At 42.2% G+C, this 14575-nt stretch overlaps 1 protein-coding gene across 9 annotated transcripts in view; it reads right to left on the reverse strand.

Annotated features, from left to right (window-relative positions):
• Nucleotides 1-3181: 3181 nt before the first annotated feature.
• The window catches only part of TGFBR3 (transforming growth factor beta receptor 3), a 200504-nt gene continuing 189110 nt past the window's right edge, over nucleotides 3182-14575 (reverse strand). For all 9 annotated transcript variants that reach the window (XM_027588651.2, XM_027589059.2, XM_027588972.2 and 6 more), the window contains one exon: nucleotides 3182-6697. In XM_027588651.2, coding sequence (XP_027444452.1) covers nucleotides 6579-6697 — 119 coding nt within the window. In that variant the 3' untranslated portion in view covers nucleotides 3182-6578. The remainder of the gene's footprint in view (nucleotides 6698-14575) is intronic.

Below are 14575 nucleotides of genomic sequence, written 5' to 3' on the forward strand. Positions count from 1 at the left end.
TAGCACATCACCACGTAGTAAGTTTTCAAATTTATTAGAATGAAGTTGTTTATGGTGATCCCTTCTTTATTAAAATCTCTGCAGTATCTTGTTTGGTCCTCTTTTCATTCCTAACGCATGTGCTTATTTTTCTTAATTTTTGTCTGTCTCTCGTAGTCTTTTAAAGTAATTACTAGTTTTTGGCACTTTTCTTAACTTGCTACGTTGGATATACTTTCATTTTCAAGGTTTTTTTTTTCAATATAAGCATTTTACAGGTATAAATTTCTCATAAATTACTACTTCAGCTGCATGTTTGAGTAGTATTTTTTTCATTATTTTCATTTTTTCAAATCTACTTATTTCCTAATTTCTATTAAGAGTACTTCTTTGAGTCATGAATTATTTAGAAGTTTAAAAATTTTCAAATGTATTATTTTTAAATTATCCTTTTCTTATTGATTTCTAAACTACTTGGATTGTGGTTAAAGAACTTGACCAGTGGGGCGCTTGGGTGGCTCAGTCAGTTAAGCGTCTGCCTTTGGCTCAGGTCATTATTCCAGGGTCCTGGGACTGAGCCCTGCATCAGGCTCCCTTCTTGGTGGGGAGCCTGCTTCTCCCTCCTCCTCTGCCTGCCACTCCTCCTGCTTGTGCTCTATCAAATAAATAAATAAAATCTTTAAAAAAAAGAAAAAAAGAACCTGACCAGTATAATTAAGTTTTGTGATATTTGCTGAGACTTGGATTATGGTCTTAACAGTAGTCAATTTTTATAAATATTCTGTATGTACAAAATTCTCAAATTTGGGGGTACAGAATTCTGTGTATGGCCATTAGATCAAGCTTAATTGCATTGTTCAAATCTTCCATATCCAAATCTTTGTGATTTATCACCTTCTGTAAGTCATATGTTAAAATCTATGATGATGAATTTGTCAGTTTCTCTGTGACCCTGTCACTTTGCTTTAGCACACTAGAATGCAAGGGCATATGTACAAGGATATTAACTGCAGCAGGGTATCTTGGCAAAACACTAAAAGTAACACTTCTAAATGTCCATCACTAGTGAATTGGCTAATTGTATGAAATATTTTATAGCCATTAAAAGCATAAATTTGTTCTATAGCTATTAACTCCTAGAGGGAGGACCATGTCCAGTGAAAAATATAACATATATATATATATTATATAGTGATCCCATTTTTAGTAAACAAAACAAAAATCCCTCCATCTGTGAACACATTTCATATGTTTGAGTGAGAAAAAAGGCTGTTAACATCATTTCCTCCAGGGAGGTGCCTGGGAAAGAACATTAACTTTGTTTTATTTTATTTATTTACTTGGCAATTCAAGGAAAATCTAGTAAAAAAAAAAAGTGATGATCAATACTCATGAAATCTGATAGGAAGATAGGCCATGTGAAAGAAAGCAAGTCACAAATGCTATGATACAATCTTATGCATTACAGTGACATGTACATGGTGATATGAACGAAGGAAATGCCTGGGAATACACACAATAAATCAGTATTATTACCTCTAAGTGTGAGGATTATGGGGGCTTTTCCACTACTATATGTATTATTTGCATTCATTTTATACAGGTATATTAACTGTGAGTGCAAGAAAAATCTTTAGAAGATGCGACTACAAAAACGCTATGGACCAGGGCACCTGGGTGGCTTAGTCGGTTAAGGGTCTGACAGAGTTTTGGCTCAGGTCATGATCTCAGGGTTGTGAGACTGAGCCCCACATCCAGCTCTGCACTGGGCGTGAAGCCTGCTTAAGATCCTCTCTCTTCCTCTGCCTCTGTCCCTTCTCTCCCAACGCCCACGCTCACTAGCTCTGTCCCTCTCTATAAAGGAAAAAAACAACAAAACACAAAAGCCCAGACACATCAATGCAAAATTTTACGTACAATTTCAGGTAGTTAATAGACTCTCTGAAGCTCATCTATGCATCGCCTAGGTTTCTGCTACAGTAGATACAAGGACAGTTTAATGGCAGAGAAAGTATTTGACCTGCATTTCTCCCTCCGGCCTTGGAGAAGTGCTGGCTCCAGGACAAAACCTTGGTGCTGAAAAATGGCTGGACTCTCATCTGTAACAAGGGCTTCCACCTTACTGGAGTGAAATGTTACTTAAGCTCCTCACACTGCTCCCGCTGTGTGGGCACCTACCTGTGTGAGGTGTCGGAGGGAGGGACTACTGGCCTTAATACCATTTTGGGTCTCCGCTTCTAACCGTCTAACTCACTAATTCTCAAAAGGGGAGGAGAAGGTAGGGACATGTGAGAGCAGTTGGTAGACATAAATTCAATATCATATTCAATATCATAATTTAATCCTTAACAATAAAAAACAAGCTATTGTTTTCCTAATATAAGTATGTCTAGTGGGGGATTTGCCACATAGAACTTGAGCTTCAGAGAGATGAAAGAAGTAGCTGGGAAGGTCGGCAGATTATTCTCTTTAAGCCATCCCTAGGAGGTTGAATCTTATCCTGAAAGCAAGTGGGGGGACTACTTAAAGGCTTTAAGTAGGAAAGTGACATGATTTGAGCCTTTTTTCAATTCTTTTGGTTGCACAGTGGAGAAAGAATTAGCAGCGGGCAAATTTGGAAGTCAGCATACTAGTTAGGCGGTTGTAGTCATTCAGTTTAAGAGATAATGGGCCTTGGATTCTGGGTAACAGCCGTAGGAGTAGAAATAAGTAGGTGGTTTGGAGAAAGAGATACTCCAGAGGTTGAATAAACGTGGACTTATTAATTTGGTAGTGGGAAGCCAAAGAGGAGTCGAGTTAGATTTCCAGATTTCTGGCTTGGGCAGTTAAAAGGTGGTGGTTATCCAGGTCCACAGAGAATGCTGGAAGCAGCACTGGGGTGTGTGGAGATCCAAATACTATTTCCCATTCCTTGCTTCTAGGAGGTTGACAGAAAGGCCAGGAATGGATGCAGGGGCTGACACCCACTTCTGGGTCTCCCACATTTTTCCGAGAACAGTGACAGCCCCTGCTGAACGTTTCTTCTGGTCTATCCACTCTTTCCCTCTGCTCTACTGAGTTAGGGTTTTCTCTTAGCCTCTTCACTCCCAACCCCTCAACAACACAGTTGGAACAGACGATCAATTTAGGAGAAAGTCACAAGGAAAAAGTTACATCATCCAGAGGGTAGAATTTAATGACGACCAAACAAGACATGCATTAATAAATTGATATATATCTTTTTTATTATGCACAGATAAAGGACTTAAAACTGTGGTTATCAAAACTATACATCTAAGCATGTTCATAAAATTGCCAATACATTGAACAGAGAAAAGAATACAACAGGGGTGTTCAAACTGGCCACAGGGATTTTAAGGGTACTCTTTTTACCCTGATAGATGAAAAACAGCAACAAAATCAGGCTCACTCAGGAAAAACCAGAAGAGAGAAGTATTGTATTTGGAAACTGATAATAGTCCTTTTCAGAAAAACATCTGTCAGTTTCATGAACAACCCCCAGATAAAACAAACAGGAAAAAGGTCACACACACACACAAGTCACCCAACAAAATGTGCTCTGTTAACACACCCAGCAGTAGGAGCATCACTCACACCATGAGGTAGTTACAGTACGAAAAGAGTGGCACGTGTGTGCGCACCCCACACACCCACAACCATGCCCACTACAGAACACTCACAGAAAATGGGTTTACAATCTTATTACAGACAAGGAAAAGACCATTTTCGTTTGCTTGTATAGAAAATGCTACAGAAACAGCTCAGACAGATGTCTCTGACTCTTAAAATACAGAGTAATTGCTGGTAAACACATCACGAAAAGCTAGAGGGCATTACATAGACCCTCTGCCCTTGGGAGTTTAGAGCATTTCAACAATAGCTTTAGCTTGAACAACAAACAAAACCAAATGGTCTCTGTGAATAGGGTGTAGCCTGCTGAAGTAACGAAGGACTTTGTAGACAGAAGCATCTAACTGGAATATAACAACAGTTTTAAAGAAACTCGCAGAACTTGTTATAAAGTATAGCTTGTATTTTGTATTGAAACTGTGAAGTATGAAGCGACTGGAAATGTAATAAGCTAGGGAGATAACACTTTCTTTAGAAACATTTTTTAGAGACATTTCTGAGATAGCCAATGATATTCACTCTCCAATTAACGTGGGATCAGGTTTATCAACACGGATTTCTTGATCTGAATAATACTTCTGACAGTAAGACCTAAACAAATAAAAGGTGATTTTTTTCCTTTTCTTTCTTTTAAAATCTTTTGGTTTGCATCCATAAATTTGTAAATTAATTTTAAATTATTTATAAAATCATTGGCAATGTAGCATCTCTCTCAAAAATATACATTTAAATATAATCACGAAAGGCTTTAACCCTGCCCATCTGAAGATTTGGATCTTTTAATACCTCTTAATAGCTAATTTTCTTTTTAATAAGATGGAAAGGGTTTTTTAAACAGCAAAGAACTGATCAAAAGAATTCACAGTAACTGAAATTAAACATTTCATATGGAGTAATTTAAATTTATCGAAAACACTTAAATATATCTTTATACACAAATTTTTGTAGTAAAATATAGCTATAAGTGACTTAAAGACTCTAGTCTTCCTTGAAGACATCTTTAAACTTTTTTATACATAGAATATGCTAAAACAATACATTCTGCTGAAGGTTAGGCAAAGCGCATTATTTTCAAACACAGGTAGCATCATCTAATTCCTCCATTCTGATACCCTTGTGTTAAAAAGTTAACTGAAGGAAATAAATTCTCTAATCTCATATCTTCATTTGTATGTGGAAATCTGCAAAATTTTCAAGAAATCGATGTAGATAGCCTCAAAATCGTAGCTCTCAAGTGATCGGTTTTGGTTCCTATTATCCAGATTGAGTATCTACACTTCTCAAATCAGAGTATTACTCTGTGAGTGGGTAATATATCTGTCCTATCAGTGACTAGTATGATCTGTCAGTATCCTATCAACGACTCTCAGTATCTCCACCTATTTTGTGTGCCTTTTAAACACTGCCTTCAGGTCTTGGGTGTCATCAACATTTTCTACTTAGGGTTCCATTCAGTGAACTAGGCACAACTTCCTTCTTTTAAGGGCGGCGAGATTTGTTTATGAATATTTTGGGGTAGAATCTAGCCTTTCCTGTTTGTAGGTTTCGGAGTCATTTTGGGAAGAATGCTGGAAGAAGGTTAATATTTATTTGCAATGAAGCTATCCTCAGTAGTAAATGAATTGGCATGGAAATTTCCCTCTGGCAGTCTTCTTCTTCTTCTTTTTTTTTTTTTTTTTTTAACACAGAGGTATCAGTTGAGCTTATTTTAGCTGCAAAGTGGCATCATATTATTCCATTTTAATGAAATCCACCTCAAATCCTTTTTGAGTTTGGAAAACATTTAAGGCAAGAGAACTAAAGCAGTCCAAAATGAGTGCCCTTTTCCACATCTCAGCACTTTCTTGGCAGACTTGGTGACACTGTTCAGATAACCAACCGGAATCCAACAGGATCTGCTGTGCCTTCGCACGCACGAACAAGAGCTTCGCTTTGTACAAAAGGGTCTATTAAAAATGTTGACATGTTTTGAGTGGAAACACGAATTCTCCCAAATACATTTGAGAGTAAGTTCCAACTCGGAGGCATAGGGCATTTTAAAAAGGGGAATGAATTTTCTCTTTTTTAACTGAGAAAACGAAATGTGCCAGAACACACAGTCTATACCTGTCCTTTCATATACATTACTGTGCAAATTCCTCTTCTACTTTAAAATTAAATTTGCCCCCATTTATGCATTAGTTTTTCAGAATACAAGGTCATAAATGGGCACAAATCTGCAGTCCCAGATTTTGGCCATTTTCAATTTCTATCTACTTATAAAGAAATACAAAATTTGCATTAAGACATTTTTGCAGTCGGTGTGCAAGTGCGGGAGAAGGGGGGAAGCTGATAAGGCTATCAGCACGGGTTTTGGCCCAGGGCACCAGAAAGGAATGTCGCTGTGATGTGTGTCAGGATGCAGTCCCCGAGGGCAGCACCCGTCAAGCCGAGAACATCAGCCCCTAGAGGGTGTGACAGCAAAGTGAGAAGTGTGCATCCAGAAGGTGCAAATCAGATGTGGAGGAACACACTTAGAAAATCCTGAAGTACTCCTTTTGTCTTACATTTTGGGTCAGTTACCCAAGAACCTTCGGCCGTTATCTCCTCACGGGTCCTACTGCCTGCTTCTTATCCTCTTACCGACTCCTCGCGTCAGGGTAAATCTCAGGGCCCCAATTTACGGACAGTCTTACCTGGACAAAGCAGCATTTTGAAAACTGGCATGTGTTTCACATTGAAAACCCCCAAGCCTGTGCGGGGCTGGTGGAGAAGGCCGCCACCTCGGCTTTCTCGCGTGAGTTCTAGTGCGCTACGGCAGTCCAGGGGTCACACGTGGATTAGCCCTGGGTGGGGGGGTGGGCTGGGGGGATGAATACGACAGGTGGTCTCGGTATCGAAATCACTCCCTTTGCGGGGGCACGGCGACGCCGTCCTCCGAGGCCGCGCCCGCGCTGCGGGGCCCCGGGCTGGCGCTGGCGGCGCCCCGGCTAGGCGGCGCTGCTGCTGGAGCAGGGCGTGCTCTGCGTGCTGCCGATGCTGTGCGCCGCGCTGCTGTTTTCCGAGGCCGGCGGCGAGGTGGGGACTTGCTGCCTTCCCGCGGTCTCCCCTGCGGTGAAGGAAGAAAAGGGACAAAGGAAGACGCGTGTGACGTGTGTGCATCCCTGACCGGAACATTTCCCCGTCCGCCCGTTTTATCCGCCGTTTCTCTGGGCGCCATGGGCGGAAGCAAGCCGACCAGGCCTCACAGAGAAAGGCCTTCGGTGTGTTGGTGTTTCCTTTTTGTTTTTAAAGCCTCTTGCGTAGCGAAAAGAGAAGGGTTTTCAAGCTGACTGATGGGCAGTTCTAGCGACTAAGACCCGAGAGAGGACACTGAAACCTCCGGATTTCAGCGCCTCGGACCTGTGAAGAAACCACCACCATCTGCGCTGTGTGCACTACGCAGTATGTGCTCTGGGGCCCTGGATTCAGGAAACACCGCCTGCCTCTTTGCACAGAGAAGTTTGCAGGGTGAGACCTTTTTACACCGTAGCGAGAGAGGTCTGGCGCTTCGGGGGACCTTTTTCTGAATCGAGTTGCTCAAAATGGGGGTGGTGAGCCTCGATTCTGCTGGAGCTACAGCAGAGAGCTGTGTGCCCCAAGCCCACAACTCACCTGAGAAATGGACTTTGGGGCAAGCCTGCTCCCAGAAAAATCTTTGGGGGGAAAGAGCTGAGCTGATCGCCCACGGGGAGCGTGGTTGCCAGAGAACCACCTCCTCCATCCTGCAGTTCACTGGGGGTGCAGCGGGAATATCTCCTAACACATGAAGCATCCCACTTTTCATGACACATCCCACTGCATTTTAACGAAGCCCATTCCTTGTGCCAAATGTGCAGTGCTTTAGAGGAGGAGGGACCCCTGGGGTCGCACACATGGTTTGCATTTAGCACTGCAAAAGGCCCTAGAGCAAAGTCTTTTCTTCAGCGAAAATGGTCTCAGGGCAGCCCTCAAAAATGGTTCTGCTAGGGAAAAGTGATCGGCGCTCCAATGAAAAACACTGCATGTTCTCTGAAAAGTCACAGCATAAACTTAATGAACTTCTGGTCAGCGGTCTCCCAGCCCTCCTCCTCCCCCAATGTGGGAAGCCCCAGAGGGCCAGGTCTGTTGATGAATGAGCCTCCTCTTTCCTGTCATGCTGAAATACACAGCTATCAGCCAGAGAGATAAGCAACCCTCCGGCCGCTTCCTTAAAACAAAACTCACAGAGCAAAGGCTCTACGCTTCAAGGGTAGGATCTTAGCCCGTTACTTCCATTCCCTTGCTGGGGCCCCTGAAAAGACTCTGCTAAAAAAGCAGCTCTGCGAAATGTAGAACCGGCTCGTGCCCTAGCATCTGGTTACAGCTTTCCCTGTCACCCATTTCACAAACCACACAACCTACTACACACATGCTGGCATCAACCTCACGGCATTTATATGCTCGCTGCATTATTAGGCCCTTGCTGGATTATCTTTTGATTATTTTTTCTTCTGGGATTGATGGGATAGAGAAGGGACAGGGGGGTCAATATGCCTCAGAGGCAGAGAAACTGTGTTTCCACTCTTCTTGGTTTTTTTTGGGGGGGGCAATCTATATTTTGGACCCTCCCCAGCATTGCCCTCTACCCTGCATGGACGTATGTAATAAAAGATGGGGAAATTTGCCTTGTTGACAGTGACTTTTCTGCCAGAAATTCACTTTCCCCAGAGTGGGAGCTTATTTCTAGAAGGAAATCAAATCTCTTAGCTATTCTGATGTCAAAAACCAAACCAAAACAAAACCCCAGAAACAAAAAAACCAAAAGCCTCCAGAGACCTGAGCAACTCGTGACATATTTTAAAAATTCAGCTCCCTTAAACCCACATGTTGATCCACACCCAACTGGATCCTTATGTTATCAATTAGAAGGACGAATGTGGCTGTGTGTAAAGCACATTTTAAAAACATCTTTTCCCTATTTAAATAGGGGATACACCAGAAAAGCAGGAGGAATCGACACTTCACCTCTCCTTTTGGCTCACCTGGACTTCATTTGTGCAGCCTGATAGCAGCTAAAGCAAGATGGCCTTGCCTCATTTGTCGACAATGAACAAGTGTCTCATCCAGACCTGGACATGTGCTTGATTATTCCAAGTCAGGAAAAGTGCCAGTTCTACTCCCTGCCCAGGAAGTCTGAATATTTGCTTTTTGATGTTTATTTGCCAAATACAATTTGTTGCCATGCCAGTTTATTTTAATCAGTGCCCATTAAAAAGGTCTTTCAACTTCCAGTTTTGGAAACTCTGGTGCTAATGCAAAACACTGTCCAAAATGAAAGCTCAAAACAAAGAAGCCCCCTATACTCAAGATTGCAGGATGCGTTTCACCATGGTGTACAAGTCAATTTAACCTAATAATCTACTGACTTTGAAACAGCATTATATGTTGACAGATGGTAGCTACACTTGCGGTGAACGTTGCAGAATGTATAAACTTGCGGAATCACTATGTTGGACACCTGCAACTAATGTAACACTGTGTGGCAACTACACTTCAGGGGAAAAAAAACTAGAAAAAAAAAATAATCTACTGACTTTGAGCCAATAATGTGCCAAGCCAAGGAGAATCTTTATCTGAGAATCTGCCCAGAAATAGGGAAAATACCTTCTTCTGTCGTGGTGGCTGTTTTCATATGTAAGACATCACATTTCTCAATATAATCAAGTTATTAAAACCTTTTACCTTCTGAGAAATTAAGACAAAGTTTTTCGTTGTCTGATGGAGGTGGTGCTACAGAAAAAGTCATCACGAGAAACAAAGTTTAATGTGCAGACGCTTCTGTTTAAAAAAGCCAGTGGAGTTCCCCTGGGTTTTCTGAGCTGGGCCCTTTGGTTTTCTGCTCTCTATCACAGTGACCTCTCATTTCTTGGAGCACTGACTTTCTCTAACACATCCCTTGGGTGACAAACACAACCACCCTTCTTCTGGAGAAGATGGGCAGTGAGGACCGCAGGACTAAGCAGAGTAGCCCCACTTAGCAAATGTAAGGAGTCCAAGGAAGGATCCTTGCTGCTCATGGAGTCCAAGGAAGGATCCTTGCTGCTCATAAACATCATAGTTGGCCATCAGAAGAAATGTGTTCAGTCTTCACACTTTGCTCCTAAAATTTCACACCCCACTAAGGAAGAGAGATGTGGGGAGGAAGGGTAGTAGGGGAAGAGGCATTTGGAGGAGGATGTGTTAGAACTAATTTGACCCAGCTCACATATGCGCCTGTGGCTGAGCTGAGCTATTGCCAAAGATGCTTTCAGAAACAGAAAAATAGGGGCGCCTGGGTGGCTCGGTCGGTTGAGTGGTTGCCTTCAGCTCGGGTCATGATCCTGGAGTCCTGGGATCGAGTCCCACATCGGGCTCCCTGGTTGGCGGGGAGCCTGCTTCTCCCTCTCCCTCTGCCTGCCTCTCTGCCTACTTGTGCTCTGTCTGTCTCTGTCAAATAAATAAATAAATAAAATCTTTAAAAAAAAAGGAAATAGAAAAATATATTTCTTAAGGGATAATCTGTTTTATTTCTTTTGCTTGGCATGGAGTTGTCCAAATCTGATTTCCTGCCACCTTTGGCAGTCTACTTTACAACTGGATTCTTATCTCTGTGTCTTTCAGCATGGCAGGTCCTGGGGAAGAAACTTTATCACAGAAAGATGTGAATAACACAGGGAGGCTCTATGGGGAAACAACAACAGAAGAATTTTAAAGAAAGGTGAGAGGAATCTCAAACATTTAGCCCAAAGGAGAATGTTTGCAAATATCACCCAAAGAGGATTATTATAAAGAAGAGCAGACAGCTGTTCTTTATCTCTCTTGAGGGCAGAACATGAGGAAATGAGTTTAAATGGTAGCAAAAAGGATTTAGGTCACAGAGAAAAGAACTTGCTGATTATGGGGATTGGTTAGTTATAAGGGGAATTTATGGAATCTCTTTCTTGGAAGATACTTAAGCACTGGATTGAAAACCATATGCCTAGGGGTGATTTAGATTTAATATTACTTGATGCTGGAAAGAAAAAGATACTGTCCGCTACGCCTATGTGTTGTTTGCAATTATGTACCAATCAATGTCTCAATCTCTTGATATCTTACCTGTAATTATTTTACAAGCTTACTCCTGTAAGGAGAGTGAACTAGACTACCATTAGTTTATAGAAATTTTCAATCACTATTTATCATTTTGAAAAATTGTCCCTCCTTACTTTCTGAGCTAAAAGACTTTCCTTCTGCAGGCAAACTCAGCAGGAGGGTTAAATTTGATGTTATAATTTATGAGGAAAGGGGGAAATATTCCAAGGCAGGAATGAGTGAATGAATAAATTTATTTTTAAGATTTTATTTTTTTTGACAGACAGCACAAGCAGGGGGAGAGGGAGAAGCAGGCTCCCCGCTGAGCAGGGAGCCCAATGTGGGGCTTGATCCCAGGACCCTGAGATCATGACTTGAGCCGAAGGCAGATGCTTAACCACCTGAGCCACCCAGGTGCCCTGCAAGGCAGGACTTTAAAACCTTCCAGAATATCCTACCTGTCGCTTTCTTTCTATGTTCCTGCAGTATGGCCAACCTATTTGCACCTGCATTTTGGTTTTCTATGGCTATCTTACTTTATTTTTTATTTTTAAAGAGAGTTTTATTTTAAGGAATCTCTATACCCAAACATGGGGCTCCAGCTTACGACCCCGAGATCAAGTCACCTGCTCTACCGCCTGAGCTGGCCAGGAGCCTCATAGCTATCTTACTTTTTTGTTTGTTTGTTTTGTTTTCCTTTAGAATTATTTTATTAAATCATAAATGTACAACAGCTTCTTAACTCTACACATGGTGGATCCTGCCGTCTTTATGGTCACACCTGGGTTCCCACCTGGATCTTGCTGATCGCCGGGACTGCGTCTCTTGCCCCCTACTTTCGTCATCCCTGTCTTGCTGCTCCTCTCTTCACCTGGACTAAACTTGGGAGCCTGAAGAAGCTTCAGATTTCTAGAAACATAGAAAGCCCCCACAGATTCTCCTAATTAAAAGCTCTTATCTGACTCAGGTAAACCTAAGGATGTGCTTGACTTCTGCTTTAAGAACACATAGTATGGGGGCGCCTGGGTGGCTCAGTTGGTTGAGCGTCTGCCTTTGGCTCGGGTCGGGATCCTGGGGTCCTGGGATCGAGTCCCGCATCGGGCTCCTTGCTCAGCAGGGTGCCTGCTTCTCCCCCTCTCTCCGCTGCTCCCCCTGCTTGTGCTCTCTCTCTCACTCTCAAATAAATAAAATAAAATAAAATAAAATAAAAAACATATAGTTGGTTCAATTCAGGATTGCTGAATAGAAGCCTGAGGGATTAGGAAAGGCACACCCAATTCAAGACCTCAGCATTTCATTTTATTTTGCTCTGTGAAATGCAGCATTCCTTCCACTCTTAGATTTTTCTCTGCCTACACATCTGAGAAACCTTCAGTATCTTACATTTTTGGAGGACTTGGGAGTTCAGGAGACCTTTCACATGCATTCTTGCTTAAGCGTTCTTACCGCCAATAATCCTGGGGAATAGGGATCAGGTTTATGTTTACTAAAAGGAAATGTGGTTAATATACCTGGCTCAGGTACCAAGGCTAGCAGTGGAACTAGAGCTTCAAGTCCAAGCGTTGTACAGATACACGTGGAAGGTGGCCTCCCCCCAGGACCCCCTTCCTTTTCCCTCTTCCTCTCTTCCTCCTCTTATTATCATCAGACTTTGAGTACATTCTGTTCAGGGGCCATAAGGCAAGTTAAAGTAAAGATAAATGATGACAACATCTAACCCATCCTCCTGCATGGATTTGTTTGCAAAAGAAAAGTGTTTTAGCTTGGAGAATGGGGAGGCACAACTTTAGAAACTGATAAACAGCAGCTGAAAACTTCTCTAAACTAAAAGTAGCCTAGTTCACTCTTCTTACAGGGTGAGCTACTGAAATCATTACAATTAGGATATCAAGAGACTGAGACATTAACTGGTACAGAATCGCAACCTACACAGGCCTGGAGGAAAATCTCACCAAAATTAAAACGCATAAACCTGCAAGAAGGAAGAAGGAGAAGGGAGAAGGGAGAAGGGGGAGAAGGGGGAGAAGGGGGAGAAGGGGGAGAAGGGGGAGGGGGAGGAGAAGAACAGGAAGGGAGACAACAGCAGTAAAATACTGGAAACTGGTGAAGAAATGGGTGAGTGACCTAGCAGATTTAAGAGAGCCAGAACCTATGCCAACAGTAAGAAAAGCCGAGAAACAACCAAGGTATAACCCAGAACCCTCAAAAACTCAAGAAATGGTGGCACCAGATACCCCAAAACAGAGGGTAAACATGGGGCTGCAAGCACTGGGGTTGGCTGACTCCCATGTAAGTAGCAGTGAGATTTCCCTAAATCTCCTTCTTTACTCTGTGTGGTGGGACCCTGCCCCTCCTCAGCTGGGAGGAAAACAGGAAGTTTACTCTCCAGAACTGAAATGGAGAGTCTGACCAACACCAGGACAGCTGAGAGCAGAGAACCCAGCTGAAAGAGGACCCCCAGAACACTGACAGCCAGATCTACACCCTCGAGAAAGAAAACAGGAAAACCTGTTTTACTGAAAACCTGATGTGCTCAAGAGGAAAGATCCAAAGAGGTGTTATCAGGAGTTCTTCCGATAAGAGGCCCAGCCAGATCACCCTAAGGGAAGTTCACAAGCAATATGTCCCATCCACAAGCTCAGAACTTACTCATTATTAGATAATCCTATTTTAGTCTTCTCAGAGAGATAAGATATTATACTCATGAGATAAAAATAGGATATATATTTTTGATTCATTGGAAAAATGTTTTGGAATTTAAAGATCTGAATACAGTATTTTAAAAATTCAGTAGGAAACTGGGGCGCCTGGGGTGGCTCAGTCGGTTAAGCGTCTGCCTTCAGCTCAGGTCATGATCGAGTCCTGGGATTGAGTCTTATGTCAGGCTTCCTGCTCAGTGGGGAGTCTGTTTCTCCCTCTGCCTGCTGTTCCCCCTGCTTGTGCTCTCTCCTCCCCCCCCGACAAATAAATAAAATATTTAAAAAATGAAAAAAAATAAAAAATAAAAATTCAGTAAGAAACTAAAAGATAAAGATGAAGAAATCTCTTAGAAATTAAGGGAAAAGTGGAAAACAGAAAAGAAAGGAAAATTAGGTGATCGTTCAAAAGGGTTTTTTTTTTTTTTTTGAGAGAGGGGGTGCTGGGCAGAAGGAGGGGAAGAGAATCTCAAGCAGACTCCCTGTTGAGTGCAGAGCCTGATGCGGGGCTTAATTGCATGACCCTGAGATCCTGACTTGAGCCAAAATCAAGAGTAGGATGCTTAATTGAGCCACCCAGGTGCCCCAAGAGATTCAATTCTAAAATGATTTCTAGAATGAGAGAACAGAGAAAACAGGAGAAAACAAATAATTCTAAAAATGTTAATGCTCAAGGACATGAGTTTCTAGACTGAAAGGACTCAGTTAATGCCTGGCATAATGTATGAAAATACACCTAAATCAAGGACTGTTGTAAAATTTCTTCCAGAAAAAAACAAACCAAACCAAACCAAAACAACAACAACAACAACAAACAGGCCAGGAATCTGAATGGCTCTGAGTTTCCCAAAAGCAATCTTCAGAGCTAAAGGTCAATGAAGAGTGCTTCTAAAATTCTGAAGGAAAATTATTTATAACCTAAAATTCTATACTTTGCCAAACTATCTACCATGTGTTTGTATAAACTGAAGATATTTTCAGATATGCAAGGTGTGACAAACACTTCTTATGTCCCTTTTCAACGAAGAAGGAGGAAGACATGAGATAGATGATACAAGCCATTCAAAACTCCAAAGTGCAGGGTACCCCCAGAATGGAGGTGAAAGAATATAAGAAGGTAGCAGTGTCCAAACAGAGAGGGTGACCAGTTCAGACAGGAACGGGTGAGAAGGCTCCAG

This window comes from Zalophus californianus, chromosome 4, assembly GCF_009762305.2.
Source record: "Zalophus californianus isolate mZalCal1 chromosome 4, mZalCal1.pri.v2, whole genome shotgun sequence".
Classification (NCBI taxonomy): Eukaryota; Metazoa; Chordata; class Mammalia; order Carnivora; family Otariidae; genus Zalophus; species Zalophus californianus.